At 33.6% G+C, this 26,031-nt stretch overlaps 3 protein-coding genes across 6 annotated transcripts in view; 1 reads left to right on the forward strand and 2 right to left on the reverse strand.

Moving 5' to 3' along the window:
* LOC116010352 (chlorophyll a-b binding protein 5, chloroplastic) overlaps positions 1-534 on the reverse strand; it is a 2,668-nt gene extending 2,134 nt beyond the window's left edge. Inside the window, exon 1 of the mRNA XM_031249719.1 lies at positions 312-534. Coding sequence (XP_031105579.1) covers positions 312-457 — 146 coding nt within the window. The 5' untranslated portion in view covers positions 458-534. The remainder of the gene's footprint in view (positions 1-311) is intronic.
* Positions 535-1,348: 814 nt separating this feature from the next.
* Positions 1,349-4,268, reverse strand: LOC116005899. The gene is made up of 4 exons (XM_031246134.1): positions 4,141-4,268; positions 3,960-4,025; positions 2,305-2,497; positions 1,349-1,818 (listed from the first exon to the last, which is right to left on the reverse strand). The coding sequence occupies exons 2-4, from the start codon at positions 4,011-4,013 to the stop codon at positions 1,688-1,690; spliced, it is 378 nt and encodes a 125-aa protein (XP_031101994.1). The 5' UTR covers positions 4,014-4,025; positions 4,141-4,268; the 3' UTR covers positions 1,349-1,687.
* A 14,388-nt stretch (positions 4,269-18,656) lies between these two features.
* On the forward strand, positions 18,657-22,254 carry LOC116010364 (scarecrow-like transcription factor PAT1). 4 transcript variants are annotated; one of them, XM_031249740.1, is made up of 3 exons: positions 18,657-18,777; positions 19,069-19,158; positions 20,296-22,254. In XM_031249740.1, the coding sequence occupies exon 3, from the start codon at positions 20,410-20,412 to the stop codon at positions 22,030-22,032; it is 1,623 nt and encodes a 540-aa protein (XP_031105600.1). In that variant the 5' UTR covers positions 18,657-18,777; positions 19,069-19,158; positions 20,296-20,409; the 3' UTR covers positions 22,033-22,254. The 4 variants fall into 4 exon arrangements, with proteins under 4 accessions (XP_031105600.1, XP_031105599.1, XP_031105601.1 ...); XM_031249739.1 differs by having other exon boundaries at positions 18,657-18,766; XM_031249741.1 differs by lacking the exon at positions 19,069-19,158 and having other exon boundaries at positions 18,657-18,766.
* The last annotated feature ends 3,777 nt before the right edge of the window (positions 22,255-26,031 follow it).

The raw sequence follows: 26,031 nt of genomic DNA on the forward strand, positions 1-26,031 counted from the left end.
ATATATATATATATATATATATATATATATATATATATATATATATATATATATATATATATATGTTAAAAAAAGATTAGTAAAAATACAATATAATACAAGACTCAATACCTGTAATTTGCTTAAGTATTAATTATCAACCATGCATTATATATCTAATTATATCATATACTATCTACTCTAACAACAATCAAGTATGATATATCTAATTATATCAGAAATAATCGATATATATCTAATTAAATTAGGTCAGATCGGAAAATAGTTGTAATATGAATATGAGAGAGATGAGACTAATTATAGTTTAGTACCAGATGCTCTGGGGAGCGCTTTTGACGGTACGCCTCATGGTGAAGCGACCACTACCGGAGCTGCCGACCTTGCGGAGGAGATCGGTCTGGGACTTCAAGGCAGCCTGCCCAGCAAATGCTGATTGTTGGATACCGCAACTCGCCATTGATGATTCTTCTGCTCTTCTTAGCTACTTTCTATTGGAGTTGATGGTATGCAGTTGCGAATGGATGAAGTGAATAGAAATCGGGGCGGGCGGAAGGTTATATATGGAAATTGGGACAGTTTGTGGATTGCAATATCTACACCTAAGCCGCTCCTCATTGGTTCATTCTTTGGATTTGGATTCCCTCCTTGATTTTCTTCTCCTCATACTGGTATCTGTTGCGCCACGTGTCACATAAGATTTCATTGTAATAAGTCAGCATATAGACAAGTTGTACCGTTGAATATTATCCACATGGTCAAATAAATTGATAAATATTCCTTTAATATATTGATAATTTATTTTTAATATACTACATTTTATTTTTAAATAATACATTAAAAATGAAAATGTAATATATTAAAAATAAATTTGTAATTTGTAATATATTAAAAATAAACATATATGTGAATAATTTAACTTGTAACGTGTAATCCATCATGGTTCATAGTATAGCGATTGCAACATGTATATGTGGGCCACTATATTGTTTATGAACTTGAACTTGGCCTTTCCTATTTTTATTTGGATCAAACTAATAAGAATAACGTTTTTTTTTGGTAAATTTACTGGGTCTTTCTCTCCGTCCGTTTAACGGTCCGGGGTCCACCCATGTTCACTCCGGGAGGCACGGGAGCTGGTCAGGGCTACTCCGTATATTTGTGTTTTGTCAATAATTTTTTTTTTTTTGAAAAAAAAAAAGAAGATGAAAATGACATTTAATGAAACTAGACTAGATTAAATTAACTTTGAAATACGTAATCAAATTGAAGTCCTTAAAAAGCATAGAACCTAATTGAGGCTTAGCTTAGACTTCTACCAAAAATGAAATCTAGTAGTTACTCGTGCAAATTAATAAGCAGCCCGTGACTAAAATAATTAATTAATTTATAGTTATAGGTACATTCTCAAGTCGGAAAGTAAAACTAAATTTATATGATCGTGATTTCATCACACTTTTGTTACAACAGGCTAAAAAGCTACGTATAAGAGGGCTGGACAAGAGAGGTAGTTCTCCCCAAAAGAGCCACAACAAACGACTTACACCATCAAAAAACACAAAGAAATTCCACACCCAAAAAAAAAAAAGTTTTCCCTATTACTGCATCTTCCACCAGGAAGTAAAAGTATACATACAGTTGCGAAAATCCAAGTCAAGGTTCTAGCTTCAATGAAACAACTCTTGACTGCTCAAGGTTCTAGCTTCAATGAAACAACTCTTGACTGCTGGTTACGCTTGGCTGCCTTGACAAAGACTGCAGAGAGGCACGAGGGGGCCCACCATGGTCGGTGAACTTTCTGTTCACCCTTTAAGCAAGCGACTGAAGAAAAGCCTTGAATCAGTAAAGATGCATAATATTGGAGTAGCTGGTATAAGGGGGGAATGGAAATAACAGCACTCCTCAATGTGAGAACTATGTGGCTAAAGTTCAATTAGTGTTTATGTTCACTCAACCAGAACAAGTGGAACACTAACAGCACTTAGAATGTCCAACTGTGCTTTATTAGGAATTTGAGACTCCTAAAATTGGTTGCCAGCAACAAAAAGCCCGTAAGAATCACCAATGAACTGTTTTTGTCAATTATGGCATACCCTTTTCAGGTGTATGCATATGATAGTGCCATTCTACATTTCTACCATTATTTCAATTGAAATGGGCAAGACTAAAATGTCAGGTGATCCTTTTCATTGCCATTTCAAAGAACTAGCTGGAGATTTTCTAAACTTTTACACAAGCAGCAACAAAATGGTTATTGACAGGAACTGTGAAGTACCAATAGAGAGAGAGAGAGAGCGAGAGAGAGACCTTTTATTCGCCTAAGCTCCTTACATAATGTTATGAAATCTCCCCATTTCATGTGGCATCTTCTTATAAACCGTAGGATCTGTTCAGTTGTGAACATGGACATTCCTTCCAAGTACTCTCCATTGACACCGTTTTCTTTGAAAATTTGCCGATAGCTACCAAGATTTATTTCTTCCAACCACAAACCAACATCCTGGCAACCAAAAGGGGAAAAAATAATTAAAAAGGTACAAAGTAATTTTGAGTTATTTTAAGAAATATCCTTCAGTTTATTTAACTGAACAAAGAAAGGGGTCTTAATAATTCAGCCATTGGTTTTTTGTTTAATTTTGTTTGCCAAAACATTTTTCAAAATGGGTGAATAACCTAAGCATTGAGGAGTGTTTTTAGTTCCTTTGTTAACTAATGAGTAATGACTCAAAAAAATTTGGCCCTATTAGGTCAAACTGAGATGCCTAGCACCAAAATTTGGCACAAACATGCAAAACCCTCCCCATCTCGATGTTCCTAAGACACAGGTAAACAAATTAGTGTGCATGCTTGTGAGGACTCTATAAGGCCAGAGGCTTCTAAAACAATCTCTAATAATAAAGAGATGGTTCTAGAAAGAAAAAGTTTCCCAAAGAAAAGAAGTATGCATGCTACTTGTTGCATATGGAATCCAACCCTGGTCTATTCTGTGGTAAAAGTAAAACCACCTATATACTTGGGATCCAGTTATCTCTTAAAGCATTCCAACTCAGTGTCTTTTTGTAGCAGAACATCCTATATGGCTATAACCAATACACTTGTCTTTTTCCTCTACTAGTTGGATTACTTTATGCTCTCAAAACTATTCTTAGTGCATTACATTGCATTGGCACAAATTAAAAAACAGGACCATTTAGTTTCTCCTAAATAAGTAAATACTTTCTACAAAACCTTAACTATTTAAAAGAAGAGTCTGTTTGAAATACAAATTATTATTCATTTAGAAGTAATTATAGCAAAGAGCAAAGCAATCTCCAAGATAAATGGGTTAACGATCATGTAGTTTTTGCCAGTCATCGGTACCTTTTGACAAAGATTATGATTATGGAGTATGAACAATTCATTAATAACTTCCAAGTTACTAATTGATTATTCTATACTTAAATAAGCAAAAAAGTGTTCTACGATCCATAATCTCACTTTTTGAATACTCTTTGCCAAAATTTCATAAAGTACATCATTTATCTGATTAAATAAGCTTTACCATACACGCACATTGAAAATAAATCCTCCGGCCAATGTTTTATCCTTGACTATTTGAGTTTCAATCATGTTAAAGTGCATCATTTTAAACCATACAAAAATCTCCACCATATATATATAAGCCAAACAGAAACTGCAACAGCCATCCAAATCCCAAATTCTCCCTGTCTAGTGTTTCCACAGAAATACATAGCACTTATATTCATAGTTGGAATTGCTTAGTTACCTACAAACACTAAATTTCATCTATTCAACTTGTACTAGATTAGAATTAATCAACAGCTCCGAAACAGTAGCAGAACAGCCAATGATCAGATTGGAAGTTAAGGTTTCTAATAAAAACACGAACTCGAGCTTAATACAACGACAGCAGAGAACGAGATCTACACGAATGATTATCAAAAGAAGAAGCGAATCAATACCTCAACAGTCCAAATGAAGAAATCAAGAGGCTCCGGCGGCTTCTCTTTGCTCATCCCTCGAAATACCTAAAAAAGCAACAACAAAAGCAAAACAGATCGCAGAAATTCCTAAGACACCTGAAATTTCAGTGGTCGTGTGAAATATGCAATCAGCAGCCCGTAAAGTAGCAAAAAGTCTTACTGTGTGAGATTAGGGTTTTGAATTATCACTCAAAATTTGATTCGAGCGCAAAGGGAGAGTGAATGTGGGCTGTTCTCTCCCCTATCAACACTTGCATTATTGTCTTTGCTGAATTATATGCGAGTGAGTATCCATGTTCGTTCAATCCGGAGAAGCCCTTCTACCCACGCGACTCCTTTCTCAGCTCTCGCTACGCGCCTGTCGTACTGTAGTAAATTTTAGAATATTTCACTTTTCGCCCACAATATTTGTTTTCATTCTTAAATCGCGTCCATCGTTCTTTTATTTTCGAATTTTCTATTTGATGGTGAAGTACTAAAAGTGCATGCACTTTTTTCAATTTCCAATCTCTTCCAATCACAATTTATATTCTTTTGTTGATAATTCAAGTATATTTCTACTAACTTTACATGAATTTTGATGCAATTTAGTCATAATATAAAGTGAATTTTGTTAAAGTTAATAAAATTGTAAGTGATAGATACCCAACTTGAGTACTCGGTCGATACCATCTAATAGACAGTCGAGCCTTAGACTCGATAGTAAACACTCAGAATGTGACCAGTCGACTCCCTAATTATCTTTCTGTAACCTCCCAATTATTACACAATTATTACTCATATATTATCGTTAACTCTCCTAATAACCTCCAACTTAAAACCCCAATTAACTACCCATAAAACCGCATTATCTCCCATTTATCACTCATAAATCCCATTGATTACAAATTATTACCTATTTATTATTACTATTAGCCATCTTGTTACCTTCCCTGCAATTATAAAAGAGGGAGATGAGAGAGCTGGGGGGAGATCCACGCCTCTTGAGACTGAAAAAAATAATGTAACATATACAATCACTTATAAAATAGTGAATTTCAGCTTGGCATTGCTCAAAAAGACTCGTGACTTTTATCCTTTCGGTTTTCAAGTTAAAATACCGTGTCTTATTCATATTTTTATTTATTTATTTTTACATTGTATTGATTCAATCGATTGTGTTAGCCTGCTGAGTGACTATCCCGGAATCACAAAACCATCAATGAGCTTTACTATAATTTCAAGTTATGTTGAAATAGGAGTTTCGAACGAATTGACATTCAAAGAAATTTTATAATTTATTGTGAAAAAGGTAATGTTAATGAGACACGAAATATCCTCAATATCATGTTTATATGGATATATACTATAGGGATGGACGGGAGGGCGCGGTAAAGAGAACTTTATAAGGATAGCCCCTCCAATTGCGTCGTCCAATGTGTCAAATACTCAAATCAAATCTGCCCTCCATTCGGACCCACCCAGATATGAATATGAATATGTAGGTCCCACTGTCTGCCAAGCACTTCATCTTCAAATATTTCCTCCTCATTACAAGTCCCTTTGGGCCTGGTCCTGGGCCCAGTTTCAACTCTGCACAAGCTATCTTTAATGTACCATAGGCCCATGTATAAATGTCACATTTTTATTCAATCTCTATTCCCACTTTTTATGAGTCACAATAGTGAATACGATTGAGGTTTATAGGGCTCGAGAAAAACGTGGAGTAGCGAATTTCAGGCGGCTTGACACTTGTTGGTTCTGTATTGATGTGTGGCTAATTAAGCTTGCCGTACTCCGAAGCCATACCTCTTTTGCTTTCTTTGGTTGCTTTTTTGTTCGGTGTGGGGGACAAATGGCAATTCACAAGAGCGGAAAGGGGAATGTAAGCGGGGAAGAGGACCCCATTTGTGACCCAAACACACAACACACACAATACCTCATTGGGCCGATTTTCCAGATCTTTTTAAGCCTTTCATAAGGGGAGTAGGCATCTGCAGGGAATAAAGCAACGGTCACCAAATCTCCAGAAACTCTCGAGAGCAACCTGTCAAAGTGAGGGATACTTTGTGCACAGTGAACAAAGGTCTAACCTCTGTATTCAATTGTGTTACTATGATTTGCATCCTCCCAAAGCTTGGGGGTCCTTGGGGTGGGGAATTCAACCTTAGGGAACAACTCTTACTTTAAACCATTTCTTAAGATAGCCAATCAAGTTGGTCAGGTTAGGGTTACAAGTTCAATTCTTAACGGGAGCAGCCTATTAACATTTTTTTTGTTTGAACCGATCAGTTATGTAAACTTAAATTAATTTACCTTTTTATTGTTCTTTGTTAATTAGAATCACAAGGTACGACATATGAGATGTATCAGTTTACTGGGTCAAATCAAACCAGACAGGGACTAAAAGTCTGTCTACAAAAACGGCCATGAGTTTGCAAAGTTAAAGTCAAGGTAGCTGTGCTCCCTGCCAATCTGCCATTCTGCCATGTTAGTGAATAGTAATCTCGATCTTCTGTCATTTCTTCCACTGTATGTAATTCCCTAAACTTACTTTCCCAATTTTTTTTTAATATCCACAGCACGTGTGCACAGATTCCTCTTTCGTCTTAGGATTCAAGTAACGACAGTTGATTTTATGTGATTACAACTAATTAATTACGGACATTAACTTGGGTCAATACGTTGTTCATATTGTCGGGTGGTAATTTCGTCTTATAATGGGATAATTCACCATTATTGTTTTGTACGTATTAGGACAAAGATGTTGTGCTTCGTGTAGTGTGAGTTGTGAATGCTAGAATATTTATTTATTCCTTATTCCTCCCTTCCCAAAACCTCATCCTACTAATCCAATCGAGAGGGCATTGGGACCCACATGCATGTCGTGGCTTTTACCGGGTGGGGAGCTAGTGACCCCACTTCAACACAATCATATACAAGATTATATTATTATATAGGAGGGTAATTCCAGTCAAATTAATAAATTGAATAATTGATTTAATTAGTCAAATAATTGATAATTCAAATCAAGTTAATTGAGTTTTTTTTTAATAAACTTTTTTTATCGATTTTCTTGATTTAAGCGGCCAACTATGTAAATCATATGCTGGCTTATCTCGACCTCCATGATCCTTTGCTGATTAAGTTAATAAGGCAAGCTTCACTCATAGTGCATATTCCAGTCGTAATTGCAAGCTAGTTTTTGGGTGAGTCTTATTCATGCCAGCACTCTCTTAATACCATTAATTTTTTTGTATGGTTTGTGTTCAAATTAGTAATTTAGTATACAAGAGTATGATTATCTAGTACGTCACTATAAGGTAAAATTTCTGTTATTGAAGCCGGTGTTGTTGTAAGTCCCGCGCAAAGACAACGATTTTTAACTGTTGTCTTTTCTAGAAAAGACAACGGTTAAAAACCGTTGTCTATTGAGTGTTGTTGAAGCCGGTGTCACATAGACAACGGTTTTTAACCGTCGATTAAAAACCGTTGTCTATTGAGTGTTGTCGAACGAAATCGGTGTCGTTGTAAGTCCCGTGCAAAGACAATGGGTTTTAACCGTTGTCTTTTCAAGAAAAGACAACAGTTAAAGACCGTTGTCTATTGAGTGTGTTGTTGAAACCGGTGTTGTTGTAAGTCCCGCGCAACGACAACGATTTTTAACCGTTGTCTTTTTTTGAATGACTACGATTAAAAACTGTTGTTGAAACTAGTATTGTTAAAACACTAAATTAATTATTTGATAAATTTTAGCAAACGCTACATTTAGCAGCATTTGCATATGGCATTTTGAGAAAAAATAATTTTTCTCAAAGCATCTCTAATTAATTAATTAATAAAATTAATTTAAAAAACGTTGGAGTTGAGGTTCGAACCCTCAATGGGATTGGAAAATAATAGAGCCTTGAGGCTCCTTTTCAAGGCTCTATTCCCACTTTTCCCACCAATGTAGGACGGTGGGAAAAGTGGGAAACATAGAAGGAGTGCTGCTTCCTTCTATCTTATTGTTTTTTTTTTTTGTTTTTTTTTATTTTGATTTTGATTTTATATAAATATTATTATTAAAGTTAATTCTATTTTTTGTCTTAGATTTATATGTGACAATTCATTTTAGTCTCTTTTTTATGAGAACATTCACTTTTGGTTCTAGTATTATATTATTATTGTAACATGATCATTTTTAAATTTGGTCATCTATCAATAAAAACAACTTGAATGTCATTAAATACAAAGGTATTTCGGTTTTTAATTATGAATTTTTCTAAAAAAAAACATAAAAAATATAGTGGGTTAACCTATTACACAACGTTGTTTTATTATTATTATTCAACCTATTCATGTTATTATTATTATTATTATTATTATTATTATTATTATTATTATGTGTACTCTTTTAGGCCATTTTACATGTTAATCGCTAACCTAAACAGCTAATTTTATCAAATTTTTTTTACAAAACACTAATATATATTATCTGCTAGTCAAACCCGCTAATACAATTCGTTGGTTAAATAAAACCGTTGTCTAAATTAAAAAACGGGTGCACATGCAAAGACAACTATTTTAATAAACTGTTTCTTTGAAGTGTTGTCTATTAAAGTGTGCTTAAAGACAACACACAAACGACAACGGTTAAATAAAATCGTTGTCTTAAAAAAAAATAAACGTGCAAAGACAACGATTTTAAAAAATCGTTGTCTTTGTAGTGTTGTTTATTCAAGTGCACTTAAAGACAACACATCAATGACAATGGTTACATAGAACCGTTGTTTAATTAAAAAATCGAATGCACATAGACAACGGTTTTAAAAAAATGTTTTAAATAAGAATTAAACTTTATAAATTTAATTAGAATAAAATTTATATTAATCTCAGCCTGGTAAGGATATATATATAGTTTCTGCTTAGATTTTCATGGGCACATCATGGCTAGAGTGCTTGCGCAAGCGTGCGCAGACAGACAGACACTTACTTCGATCATTTGCTTTAGTCTATAAAAAAAATCGACAAAATGAATAATTATAATAATTAACGTAATGCGCATGCGGTTCAATTGACTTAGTCACCCTTCTTCACCCCATTTCACAATACTATAAGCCTACTTGCATGTATTTTACATTTTATTTCTATTGTTTTTGTGTGTATTGAACAATGATTTGACCTCTAGAGGTGTGATTGTCTTATACTAAGCGTCACTTTGCATGAGATTTACGAATAAATTAAAACAACATGATCATGTATTATTCTATGATAATCTTTCAATTCCTTTTAATATTTTATGGTCAATAGGGTAATAGGATTATATTTGGTAGTCTATTTGAACCTACATCCCAATCCAAACATCTCAACGTAATCTAAAAGCACGACGGTCTAATTCAAACGTCTTGGTTCAGTCTAAGTTGACGATCCTAACTCAAATACTATGATCTTAGGATTCCTAGCTCAAAGGCTCAATCAAGCATGCACCTTGCGTCAATTCGAATATCTTAACTCACAGGATCTAGTCACAATGGTTGCTTGGTCCAATTAAGAGGACTTAATTTAACCTCCGATGAGGTATTTTCCGAGAGATACACGAATTTCAAGGGATATCCTACCAACATATATAATAGAGATTAAATGGGCAATGCATATGAAATTAGGAATATGTTCTAATCACATCATGCTAGGTTTTCACCATGAAAGGTGTAACGGTCTATTTATCTGGACATTCACTAGCCTAGTTAAACTCCATGTCGTCAATTAATCTCTTGTCAATAAATGTAAAATCAACTTCAAATTTTGTACAAAAGTGATTTAATATTATCAATGTTTTTTTTTTTTTTGGGTTTAATTAGTAATAATTTCTATATTTATAAATTTTATTTACTAACAAATATATTAAATAAAAAAAATATATTAAATAATACAAAATTAGATTATAAATAACCTATATCAACTCTAATTTTTCCTTAAAAAATCAACTCTAATTAATTGAATCAAATACATAGTAAATGTGTGGTGAAGATAAAGAGTGTGGGGCAGGGGACAACGTCAAGTACACAAAAGACAAAGGTTTCTTTAATAATATGTTTTGCACTTTGATCGCAGAACTCAACATCAGCTAAGCTTAATGAGAAATGACACTCCGCGCATAATTTAATAAATTATTTTAATCTTTACAACTGTATACAAATACAAACCTGACGTTACATGAATGAATATTATAATATATGTTCGATTACTCAAAATTATCGTCAGGCACTGACTTCACAATAAAAATATTAATAACATACCGTTCAAATTAAGACTCTAACTTTAATACATAATATAATGAGCTAATTCAAAAGTGATAGTAAATTATTAAGAGTAAGCTAAATTATTCATAGTTGATTAGTTTAAAAGGATAAGAAATTAAACCAATTATTGATGTCTTATTCATTATAACTAAGAGTATCTACTTACCATTTTATATACTAAAAAAAATGAAGTGGTGTATTCTTGTCGAGCACAATAAAAAAATTGCAAGTTGCAACATACAAATCAGGGCTAATTGTTGATCGACATCCTTAGTTTGACCATTGCCTCAATAACATCAAATTACCAAAACCTACGAATGCGAGGTTTCATTCAAACAACATTAAACTATAAAAACTCTAAAGGTAAGCTTTTATACAAGTTTGCAAACAACTATATCGGTTTATAACTGAAATAAACATGTAATATTTTCTGGACTGACCACGTTGCACAGTAAGGGTTAGCAAACGGTTAATTGCATTGGTTACATAATCGACTAAAAAGTTGATCAATAAAATATAATTTTTAATGTCAATTATCCGTCATTGGTTGAAATCGAAGATAAATAACCGCCTTATAACTTAAATAAAGAATAATCAAATTTATTAAAAATCAATAACTGAAATCGACCAAAAACTAAATTTTCTGTACCCCTATTGCACAATATAGTCTTCCTAAAGTAATTTACTTCTTTTATGTGTTTTTTTTTTAGCTATTATGTAAGAGAAGAGTTGATTCAATATGCATTTTTAAATAGTAACACTGGATTTTCTTGTCATTAAAAAAGAGAAGAAAATAAAATTAGTTAGACGATGGAGAGACAAAGTCTTTCAACTTGAAACAACTAAACCCTAATATAATTAATTAATAAGCTAGTCTTAATGCTGCATTTCCGTTGTCAATACATGAAGCTTCTAAAGTCAACACCTTTTTGTAGTCTCTGCTTACTTACAGTGGAATTGGTCTTAATACTACATGAAGCTTCCAAGTCAATATTTAACTAACTTTTTCGTAGTTAAAAATGTTTTTTAAAGAATTTATTTAGAAAATTAAGAAATTTTTAAGAATATATGTGAAAGTAGATTAAAAAAAAAAAGAATTAATAAGAATATTTTTAAAACTTATTTCATAAATAAGGTTCTTAGTTGGTTGTGATAAAGTGATAATGATGCTAAAAATATTCTTGTTTGAAAAATAAATATGCCAACGATATATTATGATGCTCACTATAGTCAATGAGTATGTCATTATAAGAAATTACGTTAGTCAAATATATAACATTTGTGTATAAATAAAGACTAACTGTCCTGTTTTCAAAAAAAAAAAGACTAACTGTCCTACACAAAAATCCACCATATACAAACAAGTGTTATACGTAACATATAATTTTTACTATGGTCCAAAATGATGATTATGAAGTGTTTTGTCGCAATGTGCATATAGTTATAAAAATGGGTTGCGTACTTGCGTTGATGTTTAGAAGACATTAATTTTAGTGCGTACAATTACTGCATATGATGAAAGCCTACAAGTTGCTAAAGGATTAGCGCTACCGTGCACCGCAGAGTAGGAGTCCGGGATTATGCTTAACGTAAGCTTTTCATATGCTTCGCTAAATTGTCGTCTTCTGCAAAAGAAGTTCAAATCCTACTGTTTCTGGTCTGGGGATTTGAGTTTCGTAGAACGAGATGAAATTAACGGCTTGAAATCAATAAAAAAAATGTGATAGTATTTTCATAACTTTAATAAAAAAGAAAAATTTGTACGCCGACACCTGAGGAGGCTGTCGCACCTGATCCGGATTATATATATATATAGGAGATGGTTCAAATGAGAACATCCCATGTAAAAGTATGAATACATCCACACCTTCTATATTGAGAAATCAAAGGCTAAGATCCCATCATTACTAGACTTTCAAATTTTCAATAATTATAAAATCGACTTCGTGATTTTTTTACCAAAACTCTCAACCATTGATGAACGACTGAGATCAATATTTACTTTTTACAAGAAAACACTGTTTTCATTTAATCTTGTCTCTATATTTATACATTAATTGCAAGACTTTTGGAGGGCTATGGCCTTGCCTACCTCCCTTTGTTACATCCTCCTACAAAAATGACTACAGAATATTTAGTACCTAATGTAGTATTATTTTATATATTTTTAATTTGATTATTGTATAAACTATTTGTTAACAAGGGGTAAAATAATTCATAAAAATAATTTTTTTAAATAATGTTAAATCAATGGTAACTATTATATACTGAATTCAACAAACGTAACATGTGACAAATAAAATCACTCAAACACTAAACACTAAACAAGATTTGATAAGTTATTATGAGAAACTGAACTTGGCTCTTTGGAGTCATGTCATGGTGGAATGGAGAAAAAGACAAGGAAATATGATTAGTAACAGTAATTGTGATTTAATTAGCGAAGTTGTTCCACAAAATGTGATTACATGCATGACAAGACATGTTCTTTAATTTGAAATTATCATTACGCTAAGATAGATCCAACATCCACCCAACTGTACGTCGTATCTAAGGCAAAAGATTTTGATGTTGATTCTCAGTATCTTATTACTCTTCCTCTATATATGCAAATAAAAACCCAAAAATAAATAAATAAATAAAACAGAAAAAAAAACAAAAACAAAAAACAAAAATTATGTGAAACTCAATTGAAGGAAGTATTCGTGCTTGTGAGATAATTACTTTTTAACAATGATGCCTAACATGTGAATCTTAATTTAAAAAAAAATAAAAATCATATGAGGCTTTCATATGGAGTTAGCTATAATACCAAATTAAATAAAGTGTTATGTTTTAATTAAAAATTTAAATTAATAGTTAAATAATACATTTATGATTTATATATATATGATGCTCAACAAAACCGTTTATCATCTTACATGACACCAATTTTGAGTAAGGTAAAGAATGGCAATGGTGAAGATTTAAGAATTTTGTGACACAATTCATGTTTTTGGGTAAAAACACTATGGGAAATAAGGGTGAGTGCGAGACGGATTGAGGTTTATTTCGATTTCGTGACTCACGATTTATCTCCACAATAGCTATAAGGACAGTGTTATATGGGCTTATGATTAGTCCGATAAAGCTAAGATCACCTAAGTTTTTTCTTTTAAAGTTATCTATCCGCATCTACTAATAGTGTAGATCAAATCCAATCTGATCGGTTAATTGCGGATCAAATGTAGAATTTTAAGTGAAAAAAATAAAATCAATTATAATATATTTTGTCAAGCATTCAAATATCAAAACTACAAATTTTCAAGCATCTCATTCCAAAATGAGGAAGAAGAAGAAGAAGGCAACAACAACAACAACCAAATATCTATTTTTTTTAAATACAAATAATTAATTTAAAATTTAAAAAAATTAGATTAAAAATCTTCATTCATTTTGAAGGCAAGTAGTTCTAACTTTTGATGCTGAAGATCTTGATTTAAAAATCAATAAAAAATTATTATGCAAATAATATGTTAAGGCATTCATAAAAATGTAATATATATATATATATATACCTGAAAATTCAAGGCTAAGTACGTGTAAAAAAAAAAAAGAAATTAAAATTGAATCATGATTTTAGATTTTGTCCTACCTATTGTAGTGCACTTAATAGTGAGCTATTAGGATTTGATAGATTGTAGTGGATTTAGCGCTCATCCTAATAGAAAAGAGCATGATAAACCTCTTGATATTTTTCAATCATATTTTCGAAATGTCATCAAAATCTAATAGGTATAAAATAGTCAAATTTTACAAGCCCAAAAAAGAAATATATATTAATTATGATACTTTGAGTGCACTATATAAAATATGAAAATTTCTTTAATACTAAAAAAGTATAATGTCAACTAATATAAGGTTCATCAGGTTGCCTACTTACATGGATGGTGAGTTGACATTTTAAAATATTTTTTTAATAATAAATTTTAAAATTAAAAATTAAAAATTAATTGAAAATTTTAAAAAATTAATTAAAATATTAAAAAATTAATATTAAAAAATATTAATATTTTTTAATTTTTAATTTTAATTTTTTATATTTATTAAATAATAAACTTTAAAAATAAGAATTAATTAAAAATATTAAAATATTAATATTAAAATATGAAAAAATTAATATTACAAATATTTAAAAATTAATATTTTTAATTTTTAATTTTTATATTTATTATTAAAAAACTATTTTAAAATGCCACATCATCATCTAGGTAAGCAGGCAACCTGATGAAATGGAAGGTAACCTGCTATCAGGTGAAATTGCATGTATTTGAAGTGTACAGTGGCCTAATTGCACATTTTTTTCGTTCAGTGGCCTAATTGCACTTTCAGGTTATGTTCAGTGGCCAATTTGAGCCTTATTCCATTAAAAAAAATGACTCACTTTTATAAAGAGTTAATTTCAGCAGAGGTATCTTGTATTTCGACTAAAACTTTAACAAGCCATTTCTTTTCTAAATTATACATTTTTTAGATTGACCAGAATAAATATTTTATTTGGCTCTATTTTATTTGAATACTCAAACACAAAAAAAAAAAAAAATGATTTCTGAAAATTATTGTTTATGTTTATAGACCCTTAAATTAGATAATCTGTTGAGTAATTCAATAAAATTGATGTTCAAATTGAATTAATTGTTAACTAAAATTTAAAATTAATCACAAAATCCAAATAATTTAAATAGAATTTTAATCAAAAAAAAACAAACGCCCGTGTATAGGCAGACTAATCTATAAGTTGTTATTCATAGGGTCTAAAAATGGATATTAATAGGGGCTCTTAAATGTTGGGGACAATCGTAGTCATAATTCCTAACTATTTCGACGGTACGCAAATGTAGTGATTGTTACATTTTCTGTAGCCTTAGCCCCAACATCCCCACCCATCTGTCACGCATTCATTAGTTGATAAATTCTTGCTGCTAATTTTGACCCACAATTGTTATTATTATTAGTTATTAGTGTAATACATATAAAAGTTTATATTATCATAAATTTGAATAATAATTTATATTATACTTTTTATGTATTTGAAGAAGAATAATATCCATATTAATTTTATTCTATAGTTTTTGTATATATACATATATATTCATAATTATATTATTTCCATATTCTTAGGATTATAGTTTAGGTAAATTCCTAGATGATTAGTTCTCTTACCTTCTTCATCTTTCTTTACCGTTAGTATAGTTGTGTATATATATACACATTGTATTCTTCTCCAATATACAATATAGAAATGCAATATATTTTTTCCTTCTCTATCTCTGCAAGAATGATTCCTTACATGGTATCAGTAGAATTGTTTTTCCCTTTCTTTGTTAATTAAGCTTTCTGCTGCAATTTTTTTTTCCTTGCCATATCACCTCACGCCATGGCCACCCCTTCACCAACAAATTCTTCAAACCAGCACACAAATCCCATCATCATTAATACTAATGATGACTCAACTTCTACAAAACAATCACAACACCATGTTGTTCCTTTTGATGCAGAGAGTCCACATTATCTCCATTCTTCTGATGGTACATGCATCACTTTTGTTGGCAACGTTCTTACCGGCATTGAAAACTATAATCCATGGGCTCGAGCAGTCATGATGGCTTTGAAAGGCCGCAATAAGTTCTGTTTTGTTGATGGCTTCCTTCCCATGCCAGATTCTACTCATCTCGACCATGCTCGTTGGAACCGAGTAAACAACATGGTGATGTCCTGGCTTCTTAATTCCATTCATTCATCACTTGCTCACACAGTTTTATATGCCCCAGATGCTGCATCAGTTTGGACAGATTTAAAAGATCGTTTCTTTACGTCAAATGGACTTCGTATCTATGATATTGAGAAACGCATTGCAACTTGTTACCAAAATGATGCTCTAGAAAACAATCACACTTGGTCTTTAACAACTCTACCGCCTGGTAAGTCTGCCATTGGTTGTCGATGGGTCTACCGTATTAAATATAACCCTGATGGTTCTGTAGAGCGATACAAGGCTCGCCTAGTCGCCAAAGGATACTCTCAACTTGAAGGCTTGGACTTTATTGATGTCTTTGCCCCTGTCACTAAGCTTGTCACAGTCCGTACAATTCTAAACATCGCAGCTGCAAAAGGATGGGCTACCGATCAACTTGATGTATCTAATGTTTTTCTTCATGGCACTCTTCATGAAGAAGTCTATATGCAGGTACCTCCCGGCTTTGCGCGAAAGGGGGAGAATCGTGTTTGTTATCTCCACAAGTCTCTTTATGGGCTTAAACAGGCATCTCGATCCTGGTTCACCACTTTCTCCACATCCCTCACCAATGCCGGTTTCACACAATCAAAAGCAGATTATTCCATGTTCACTTATAGACGAGGTAATTTTCTAACCATATTACTTGTTTATGTTGATGATATTGTGATTACAGGGAATGATCCGACTATCATTACAATCCTCAAGCGTTACCTTGCACATCAATTCCAACTCAAAGACTTGGGTCCATTAAAATACTTTCTTGGAATAGAAGTTGCACGATCCTCTGTTGGAATCTTCCTAAATCAACGGAAATATACTCTTGAGATTCTCTCTGATACTGGGCTATCAGCTTGCAAACCTGCCCCAGCTCCCATAGAGGTTAACCACCAACTCACTCCTGATACCGGTGAACTTCTCATTGACCCATCCATATATAGAAGATTGATCGGTCGCCTGCTCTACCTTACGGTCACTCGACCAGATATCACTTATGCAGTGAATCTTCTTTCTCAATTCATGTCAGCACCACATGACATACATTGGCAAGCTGCTCTTCGAGTTGTGCACTATCTCAAAATGTCTCCTGCTCGTGGTATCCTATTATCCACCAAAAACTCCTTGAAGTTACATGCATATTGTGATGCTGATTGGGCCTCTTGTCCAATCACACGACGCTCAACTACAGGATATTGCACTTTCTTAGGAACAAGTCCGCTATCCTGGAGAACAAAGAAACAAACTACAATTTCTCGATCCTCTGCTGAAGCTGAATATCGTGCCATGGCAACTGCAGCAAGTGAAATTACATGGCTCCAACTACTCTTATCTGAACTAGACATACCAGCTCATCCAGCACATCTACATTGTGACAATCAAGCATCTCTCCACATTGCCAACAATCCCGTCTTCCATGAACGAACCAAGCATATAGAAATTGATTGTCATTTTGTTCGAGAAAAGATTACTTCTGGTACACTACGCACCACTTTTGTTCCATCTAATCAACAACTGGCCGACATCTTCACAAAGGGCCTCCTCCCTCAAACATTTAACACCATCACTTCCAAGCTCATGTACCACCCTTAAGCTTGAGGGGGAGTGAAGAAGAATAATATCCATATTAATTTTATTCTACAGTTTTTGTATATATACATATATATTCATAATTATATTATTTCCATATTCTTAGGATTATAGTTTAGGTAAATTCCTAGATGATTAGTTCTCTTACCTTCTTCATCTTTCTTTACCGTTAGTATAGTTGTGTATATATATACACATTGTATTCTTCTCCAATATACAATATAGAAATGCAATATATTTTTTCCTTCTCTATCTCTGCAAGAATGCTTCCTTACAGTATTTGGTTGCTTACATTTAGAAATAAAAAGTTTTTAAAATTTTAAATTGTGTATGATTATTGATTAATATAGTTGCTAATTATGTGAACATATTTAGACATATTTAAAATGAAATATCCAAAACTAAATAGATAACTTTCTAATTATATTTTATATATGTATAATCAATATGAATTATAATTAAGGGAATTACATTTAGAAATAAAAAATGTAAATTTAAATTTTATATGAGTAAATATAGCTATACAGATTACCTTAATTATAATTTCACTAATCTCTGAATTCTTAATAGAATAATTTGAATTGATATATATATATATATATATATATATACTATATAGGAGCATGTTTGAACTCAAAAAAAAAAATAAAAATATAGGAGCATGTTTTGACTTTAATAAAAATTATAACATATTTGTATGAATAGTGAGAAGATGGCATTTACATACCAAAAAAAGAGGGAAATATAAGTGAAATTGCATATAATAATATAATATTTCCCGAAATAATTAGGGAAGCAATTGGACCATACAAACTCTCATAAATTCAATCAATAAAACAGTAGAAGGCATAGTATAGTACTCCCCACATGGACCTGTTAGGCCGCTTCCGTGCTCAAATTATTGTACACTACTTCGTAAATGCATATTTTGTACACTTGGATTACAGTAATAAATCTCGTGGCATTCTCGTAGTTTTCCTCAAACTCAATGTCTTTTTCCAAACCAAATGTTTTTATAATATTTCCGACCTTTTTCATTCATTCCTTCACAGGGGAGCTCTATGCTCTGCTTCTTCTTCTTCTCTTCTTCTCTATCGGTCTCGGCTTTGCTTTTGAGTGTAACAAAGAAAGAAATCTTATGATAGCGCGGGATTCTTCAGTTTGAGGTTGGTTTAAGGTGACCTATACTGCTGTTCTGTTCTTTTCATTTACAGTTTCTGTAATTGAGTGATTCTGTACTCTGTTTCTCCTCTTGAGTTCCCCATTTCTCCTATAAGTGTCTTTCTGCGATTTTGTTTCAATTATGGGTTTTCTTTTTTTAATTTTATGTTTTGTTTTTGTTGCGATTTCAAAAATGGGCAGTTCATGTTTCTGCCAAAGGTGGGATTTTTATCCTTTCAGTGCTTAGCTCTTGTTATATTTTCTACAAAAAGGCTGAATCTTTCTTATTATCTTCTTGTGTTTCTAGGTGGGGGTGAGGTGGGTGTTTCCAGGGTTTTCAGAAGAGTAATCTTTTTTGCTGAGGTCTATCACCAAGAATGGCGTGGCATTACTTTTGGTCTGATCTTTTTTCCTTGGAATAAATTCTTTGTCAATTAATTGAATTGTTCTGGCTGCCATTTGCAAGCTTTTTAAGTTTTCTTTTACTTTAGTTGCATCCTTGATTTGGCTAATTGGGTTGAAAGATAGTTGGGAGGTCTGTTCAATTGAGTTGAACTGGATTTTTTAAGGAAAGGTATTGATGGAATATTTTTGTTCTTAGGTTATTATTGTTATGTGACATAAAGGAAAATTATGCTCTTAAGTCTTAATTGCTGGAATTATCTGCCTGAGGTGAATTCGGGACCAGTTTGAACTTGGTTTCTTAGTATTTGGCAAAGTGAAACTGAAGTTTTTGTGTCTGGAAAATTTTGTAGATCAATGGGAAGGTTTACTGTTTTGTTCAATTAGAATGACTTGGAGTTGTCTTGTCTTGTAACCTTTGTGTCTAGTCAAAGTCATATGGAAATTGTGTTTCATCTCTGTTGAAAATTGTTGAGCTACACTTTCACAGCTACTGTTGTTTGGCTGTTAGTGAACTTTAAGGAGAAGACTGTCATCTTGTTCTTTAAAATTTTTTTCTTGTTGCTTTGATTTTATGAATGTTTGACTGTGTTAACCAATGACTTTAATAGTCTTGCTAAACTTGTCTGGTATGTTGGTGCAAAGCTTCCATTTCTTGTGGGATCTAGGGTCAGATGATCATATGACTTTACCTTTGCTTTTGAAGAGGTTTTTCCATCATTTGAACCCATGACCTAACAGTAAACGAGTGAATTCTAGCCATAACCTGTATAGTTGATAAATTCACCTAAGTTACGTGTGTTGACTTGGGGCATTATCTAGCTTCTCGGGGTTAACTTTGTGTAATCTGTTTGTTAATACACACCCGATGGCTTTTACCTTTCGATAAATATCACAGTTGATGACTTTCTGTGCATTTTGAGAAGTGATAACTGATTAGTTTAGAGGCAATTCAGACGAAAGAGCTGACTGAATCGTTTCAGTTTTAGGTTATAATTATTGCAGTGTAAGATGAATATTGTCACATAGAAACTGGAATTCACATTTTGAGGCATAGTTTGCATATTTACTTGTTCTCCACTTTTTCTCCCCATTTTTGCGTATCAAGTAATTGGTTTTTTCTTTGCTGTAGGTAAACTACTTTTCCTACTATTAGAGATCCTTCGATTACATCAATTCTTGGACAGAGTTGTATGAGTTATCTGTAGCGCGATTTTTGTCAAGCTTGGAAGCAGAAACCTTATAAATGAGAGCATCACGTCTCAGGAGAACGGGGATGTCCAATACGCTGTGCTTTCAGCAGAAGGCAGGGGCGTACTGTGTGCCTCAGTTTCAGATTTTAGACCAGCTGAGCCACAGTGATAACGGAGGCAACTACTCGATCCAGGCTTATTCTGATCATTGTTGCACTCGGGAATTGTCCTCGAAGAATGACAGTCATGCTCGTTGCAACTCATCGTCGACCATAAGTTTCTCGCCCTATGGAAGTCCCATGTTGCAACAAGAATTTCAATCGTACCCGTTGGACCTACACCAATCTCCAGAAACCAAGTATAGTTCTCCAATCAGTATGTCTTCTTCCATTACGGATGATATGACTGATTTCAGGCACAAGTTAAAGGAACTCGAGAGTGTAATGCTTGGACCTGATTCAGATGTCCCCGAGTGCTATGAGCTAGCCTTGCCAAGCAGTATCGCCCCGCCAGAATTGGACAGCTGGAGACAAATGATGGAAGCCATACCCGTCGGGGATTTGAAACAGGTGCTCGTTACGTGTGCCAAAGCAATATCAATCAACGATTTACCAAAAGCAGAATGCTTGATGTCTCAGCTAAGACAGATGGTATCTGTGTCGGGCGAGCCAATTCAGAGGCTCGGGGCATATGTGCTCGAAGGCCTCGTTGCACGATTGGATGCATCAGGGAGTTCCATCTACAAATCCCTGAAATGCAAGGAGCCCGAGAGCTTCGAGCTGCTTTCTTATATGCACATCCTCTACGAGGTCTGCCCCTACTTCAAATTCGGGTACATGTCAGCTAATGGCGCCATTGCAGAAGCAATGAAGGGCGAAAATCGAGTTCACATCATCGATTTCCAGATTGGTCAAGGCAGCCAGTGGGTGACCCTAATACAAGCTTTTGCTGCTAGGCCAGGAGGGCCTCCCCATATTCGAATAACCGGGATAGATGACTCCACTTCAGCTTATGCCCGCAGGGGCGGACTAAACATCGTGGGCAAGATGCTATCCAAGCTCGCTGAGTCCTTCAACGTGCCATTCGAATTCCACGCTGCATCGATGTCAGACTACGAAGTTCAGGTAGCAGACTTGGGGATTCACACGGGCGAAGCCCTGGCTGTGAATTTCGCGTTCATGCTGCACCACACGCCCGACGAGAGCGTGAGCACGCAGAACCACCGGGACGAGCTGCTAAGGCTCGTGAAAGGGCTGAATCCTAAGGTGGTTACCCTCGTCGAGCAAGAATGCAATACAAACACTGCACCTTTCTTCCCCCGGTTCCTCGAGACCTTAGACTACTACATTGCAATGTTCGAGTCAATCGATGTCAATCTTCCCCGGGAGGACAAGCAACGCATAAATGTCGAGCAGCATTGCCTGGCAAGAGATGTTGTCAACATAATAGCGTGCGAGGGAACAGAGAGGGTGGAGAGGCATGAGCTTCTGGGGAAGTGGAAGTCGCGGTTCAGGATGGCCGGGTTTTCGCCATACCCGTTGAGTTCTTTGGTGAATGCCACAATCAAGACTCTGTTGGGAAACTATTCTAGCAAATACAGGCTTGAAGAAAGAGATGGAGCCCTTTATCTTGGTTGGATGAAGAGAGATTTGGTTGCCTCCTGTGCATGGAAGTGATGAAAGCCACTAGCCTGCAGAAGAACATCATCATACTTAGATGTAACCTTAGTTGTCTCGGCGTTTCCTTAATTTATGTTTTTCTTTTTAATCTTCTGCAGTGGCTGTAGTAAATTTACTGTGCCATTAATCAGTTAATGGTTGTTGGCTCGGTAACCACAAGGTTTTAAGTTAAATTCTCAGTGAAAACAACCATTTTATTGACCTTCTTGGTTCGAACTAGTCAGCTATGCTCAACTTAGTTTGGTTTACCTCCTTGTAGTCCTTTGTCTGCTAAAGGCTCAAGATGGGATTTACCCTGTGCATATCCTTAGATAATGATTGTAAGTTTCTCTCGTCATTAAAAACAAACTATCATCTTTTTGTAAAATCTTTCTACAAAAATATAATTTCTTTCAAACTATGCAACCTATACCTAGGTCTAATTTACCTCCTTTATGGTCATTTGTTGGCTAAGATCATACAATATGATTTACTCGACGCACGTCCTCGAATAGTGGTTACGGATTTTCTTGTCAGCGAAAAAAAACTTTCATCTTTCTATAAAATCATTTTGCAAAAATGTACAGAGTAATTTCTTTGAAATTGTGCAACTTAAGCTTGGTTTACCTCCCTATAATCCTTTGTGACTATGATCACAAGATAATGTTTAATCAGTTCATAACCTTAGATAGTGATTGTGATTGTAAATTTCCCTAAATCACCCAAAAAAGGCTTCCATCTTTATGTAAAATCTTTCTGCAAAAGTATATAGTTTCTTTCGAACTGCATATGCTGCCATGATTGTCGTTCCTGTTCATATGCTGTGCTCTAATTAACACAAATTATGACCGGAATTTAGACACCAAATTGTGAGGATCGGACGATCGATGGGATGATTACAACCTTTGACTTGGAAAACAATTATTATAACGTCAACACTCAACATCGGCGTGACAGCTTAACCACTTTCGTATGTTTGAAGCTGCAGCTCGCAAAACTTCTTGGGTCGGTCGCCGTCACGTCTGATGAAGAATGCCACCTCAACGGAGGTCGCCGTCGATGTGTCAAGCTCAGGTCGTGCATAGATGGTGACATTCCTTACCACTCAAACTTTACTTTGCTACCAAGTTAATGATTGTGGAAAACATTGATTACGACCAATAGGCTCACCTGTTACGTTCAAATACAAAAATCCAAAAAAATGGTCTTAAATTAGGACTTTAGGGTTGGATTCTTTGATTTATAGAAAAGTTCGCAATCACTATAGAATATGTATTATGGGTGATGCCGTTTTGCAATCCTAACTAGTAAATGATTACAAAGATCAGAGATATATAAATTATATATAATTAACTAGTTCAAACCAAGAACACTAATTGACAACTCCTATTGATAGTAAAATTTAGAAATTTGTAGTTATCGGCCAACTACCCAACCAACTCGGCTAGGCTTGTCTTCATCAGGGTTGGATTCCTATCGGAAGAAGATATGAGACATATATTTGGAATTTAAACTTTCAGTTTATTCCCACATTATTCTTTTCCCATGAAATTACAATTCTTTTCTCATTTAATTCTTTCCACCCAATGAAACCAAACCAAACACCCGTTAAAGTACAAGAAGAATCTTAAAATTAAGTTGTATGATGAATTATTAAGATATTGCTTAGAATTAATTTAGGTGGAGATTGACCTCTAATGTCATATCATAATCACAGGAGAGAATATGAGAACCAAAAGGTCAAAGCCTATATTTATCTTTCATTGCTCAATTGAATTTACAAATTCAGAGTGAATCTTTTATATTGACTCCTAAGTTATGCCAAAATTAAATCATTCCACTTGTGGCTAAATTAAAGGTGTCCACAGAGTCGGTTCAAATTCGATTCACCTTATATTAAACTAAAAATGATTTGTATAACAAAAATCAGTCTGAGTATGTTTCATATTTAAATGTATCTCCTATAATTAAAATATATTCATAACACTTCATGATTTAATAAAAAAAAATTATATAAGATTGATTTTGATGGTTTGAGCTAAGCCCTCCGTTACAACTACAAGAGAATTTATAAATACTTTTTAAAATTGTTCAATATAATTCATAATTACTTTGGAGTTAAAATAAAATAAAAATATCTTTTTAATCGGCCTTATTACCACTACGATCTAATCTTATCAACTGATATTTATCCTTATCTGTCTTCTTTTTTTTTTTTGAAGAAAAGAAAAAGAAAAATACCTTTTCATTTTTCGTCTGCTGCGCTGCTTATCCAGTGCGGAAATTTTTAACGACGACCTAAATAGTTTTTAGGACTTATCCTTTTTTTTTTCCTTACACAACATCTTTTATTTATTATTCTATGCCATCTATGTTATCAAAAGACAAGGTCAATCAATATAAATTAAGTTTAAAATTATAGGTAACATTTGTATGAGACCGTCTTACGCATCTCAATCTGCGATACGAGTCGAATCTTTAACTTCATTAATCAAAATCCGATTTGTCTCACGGATTGAGACACGTGAGACGGTATTACACAAGTTTTTGCCTAAGATTATATTACAATTTGGAGAATCAGCATTATGCAAGCAAGTATTTCCTTTTTAAAATCTATCATGGCATAATTATATAAAATTTAAATTTAAAAAAAAATATTGTTCATTTGCTAGTTGCTACTTGTAAACTCGTTGTATCGCCCAATTGCCCTAATAATAGAAATACAATAATGACAATAATACAGAGATTTTAACTGGAAAAGGCGGGTAAGATAGTTCATAAGTTAAAACATATAGTACATAAATTCTTACTTTTTATTCAATTTTTACCCATGTTAATTGTGGCATGTTCTGATTTAGAAAAAGGTACAATTTTTATTTTTTTTATTCATCCTCCAATAAAATTAAGATATATTACATGAATTTTACTCTTTAAAAGTATAATTATCATATATTTTTTCTTAAGTTAAATATTGAGAAGTCAGTATATAATATAGCTTCATTCTAGCTAACATGCAAATTATTATATGTATATTTATGAGGATACACACATCTTTATATATATTGGGTTTATCGAGGCAAACCCCACTCCTCTTCCGAGTATGTGAGTAAACCCTCGCCCTGTGATCCTAGCCGGCAAAGGACCACAAGGAGGTTAACCAGCCTAGGTTGCCCATAGCTGACCGGCTCAAACCCGGGTGGCAGACGGTTTCGAACTCAGGACCTCACGGCCGCGAGCGTCTTGGTCTTGCCACTCAGGCTGCCCTTACGGGCACATCTTTATATATATATATATATATATATATAGTATTTAATTTATACATATATAGCTATACTACATATACCTCCTTATGACCTTATCCTTGTCTAGCTTGTGCCCTAAGGTCTTAAGAAATCCTAGCTTGAAGGTAACTCAACTACAATAATACAATATATCTACATTTCTTCACGTGACCGGTTTTGAAAGTCATTACAACATTGCATATGAATGGTAATGTGTTTTGTTTTTTTGGTGACAAACAAAATTTATGGCAAAAATATGTATTAAATAAAATTTATTTTTATATAATAATTTACACACCACACATAAAAATTAATTTGTAAATAGTAGCGTCTTCATGTTATTTTGTGGAATATGTTTCCTAGGAAAGTGTTTCAAGTTGTCTCATTTTGTAATACATTCGTTCCAGATATCGTCAGACGTGTGCATAATTGTTGCATGCCTTACCACTAAACTGCATTACCTACATATGTATGGATGAGATCATTTAAAGATATATAAACATAATAATTTATGTTTGTTTTTTTTTTTTTGAGAATAATAATAATAATTTATGTTTGTATATATTTGATTTTTTTTTTTTTTTGTCTCCTTAGGTTCAACTTGTGCCCCTACTTGACTCTTTAGGCTCAACTTTTCCCCCTCAACTCCTCTTAGGCCTAATTCACACCCAGCCCCCTAGGATAGACTCCAATCTCAACCTTTATCCTTAACCTCCAATTACGTACTCTACTCAAG

Source organism: Ipomoea triloba, chromosome 2, assembly GCF_003576645.1.
Source record: "Ipomoea triloba cultivar NCNSP0323 chromosome 2, ASM357664v1".
Taxonomy (NCBI): domain Eukaryota; kingdom Viridiplantae; phylum Streptophyta; class Magnoliopsida; order Solanales; family Convolvulaceae; genus Ipomoea; species Ipomoea triloba.

Coding starts and splice junctions, on each gene's coding strand:
- LOC116010364 (XM_031249740.1), top strand. CDS start 20,410: ATGAGAGCATCACGTCTCAGGAGAACGGGGATGTCCAATACGCTGTGC.
- LOC116005899 (XM_031246134.1), bottom strand. CDS start 4,013: ATGAGCAAAGAGAAGCCGCCGGAGCCTCTTGATTTCTTCATTTGGACT. Junction 2,498..3,959: donor TCTTCATTTGGACTGTTGAG/GTATTGATTCGC, acceptor TTTGGTTGCCAG/GATGTTGGTTTGTGGTTGGA. Junction 1,819..2,304: donor GGAGCTTAGGCGAATAAAAG/GTCTCTCTCTCG, acceptor GCTTTTCTTCAG/TCGCTTGCTTAAAGGGTGAA.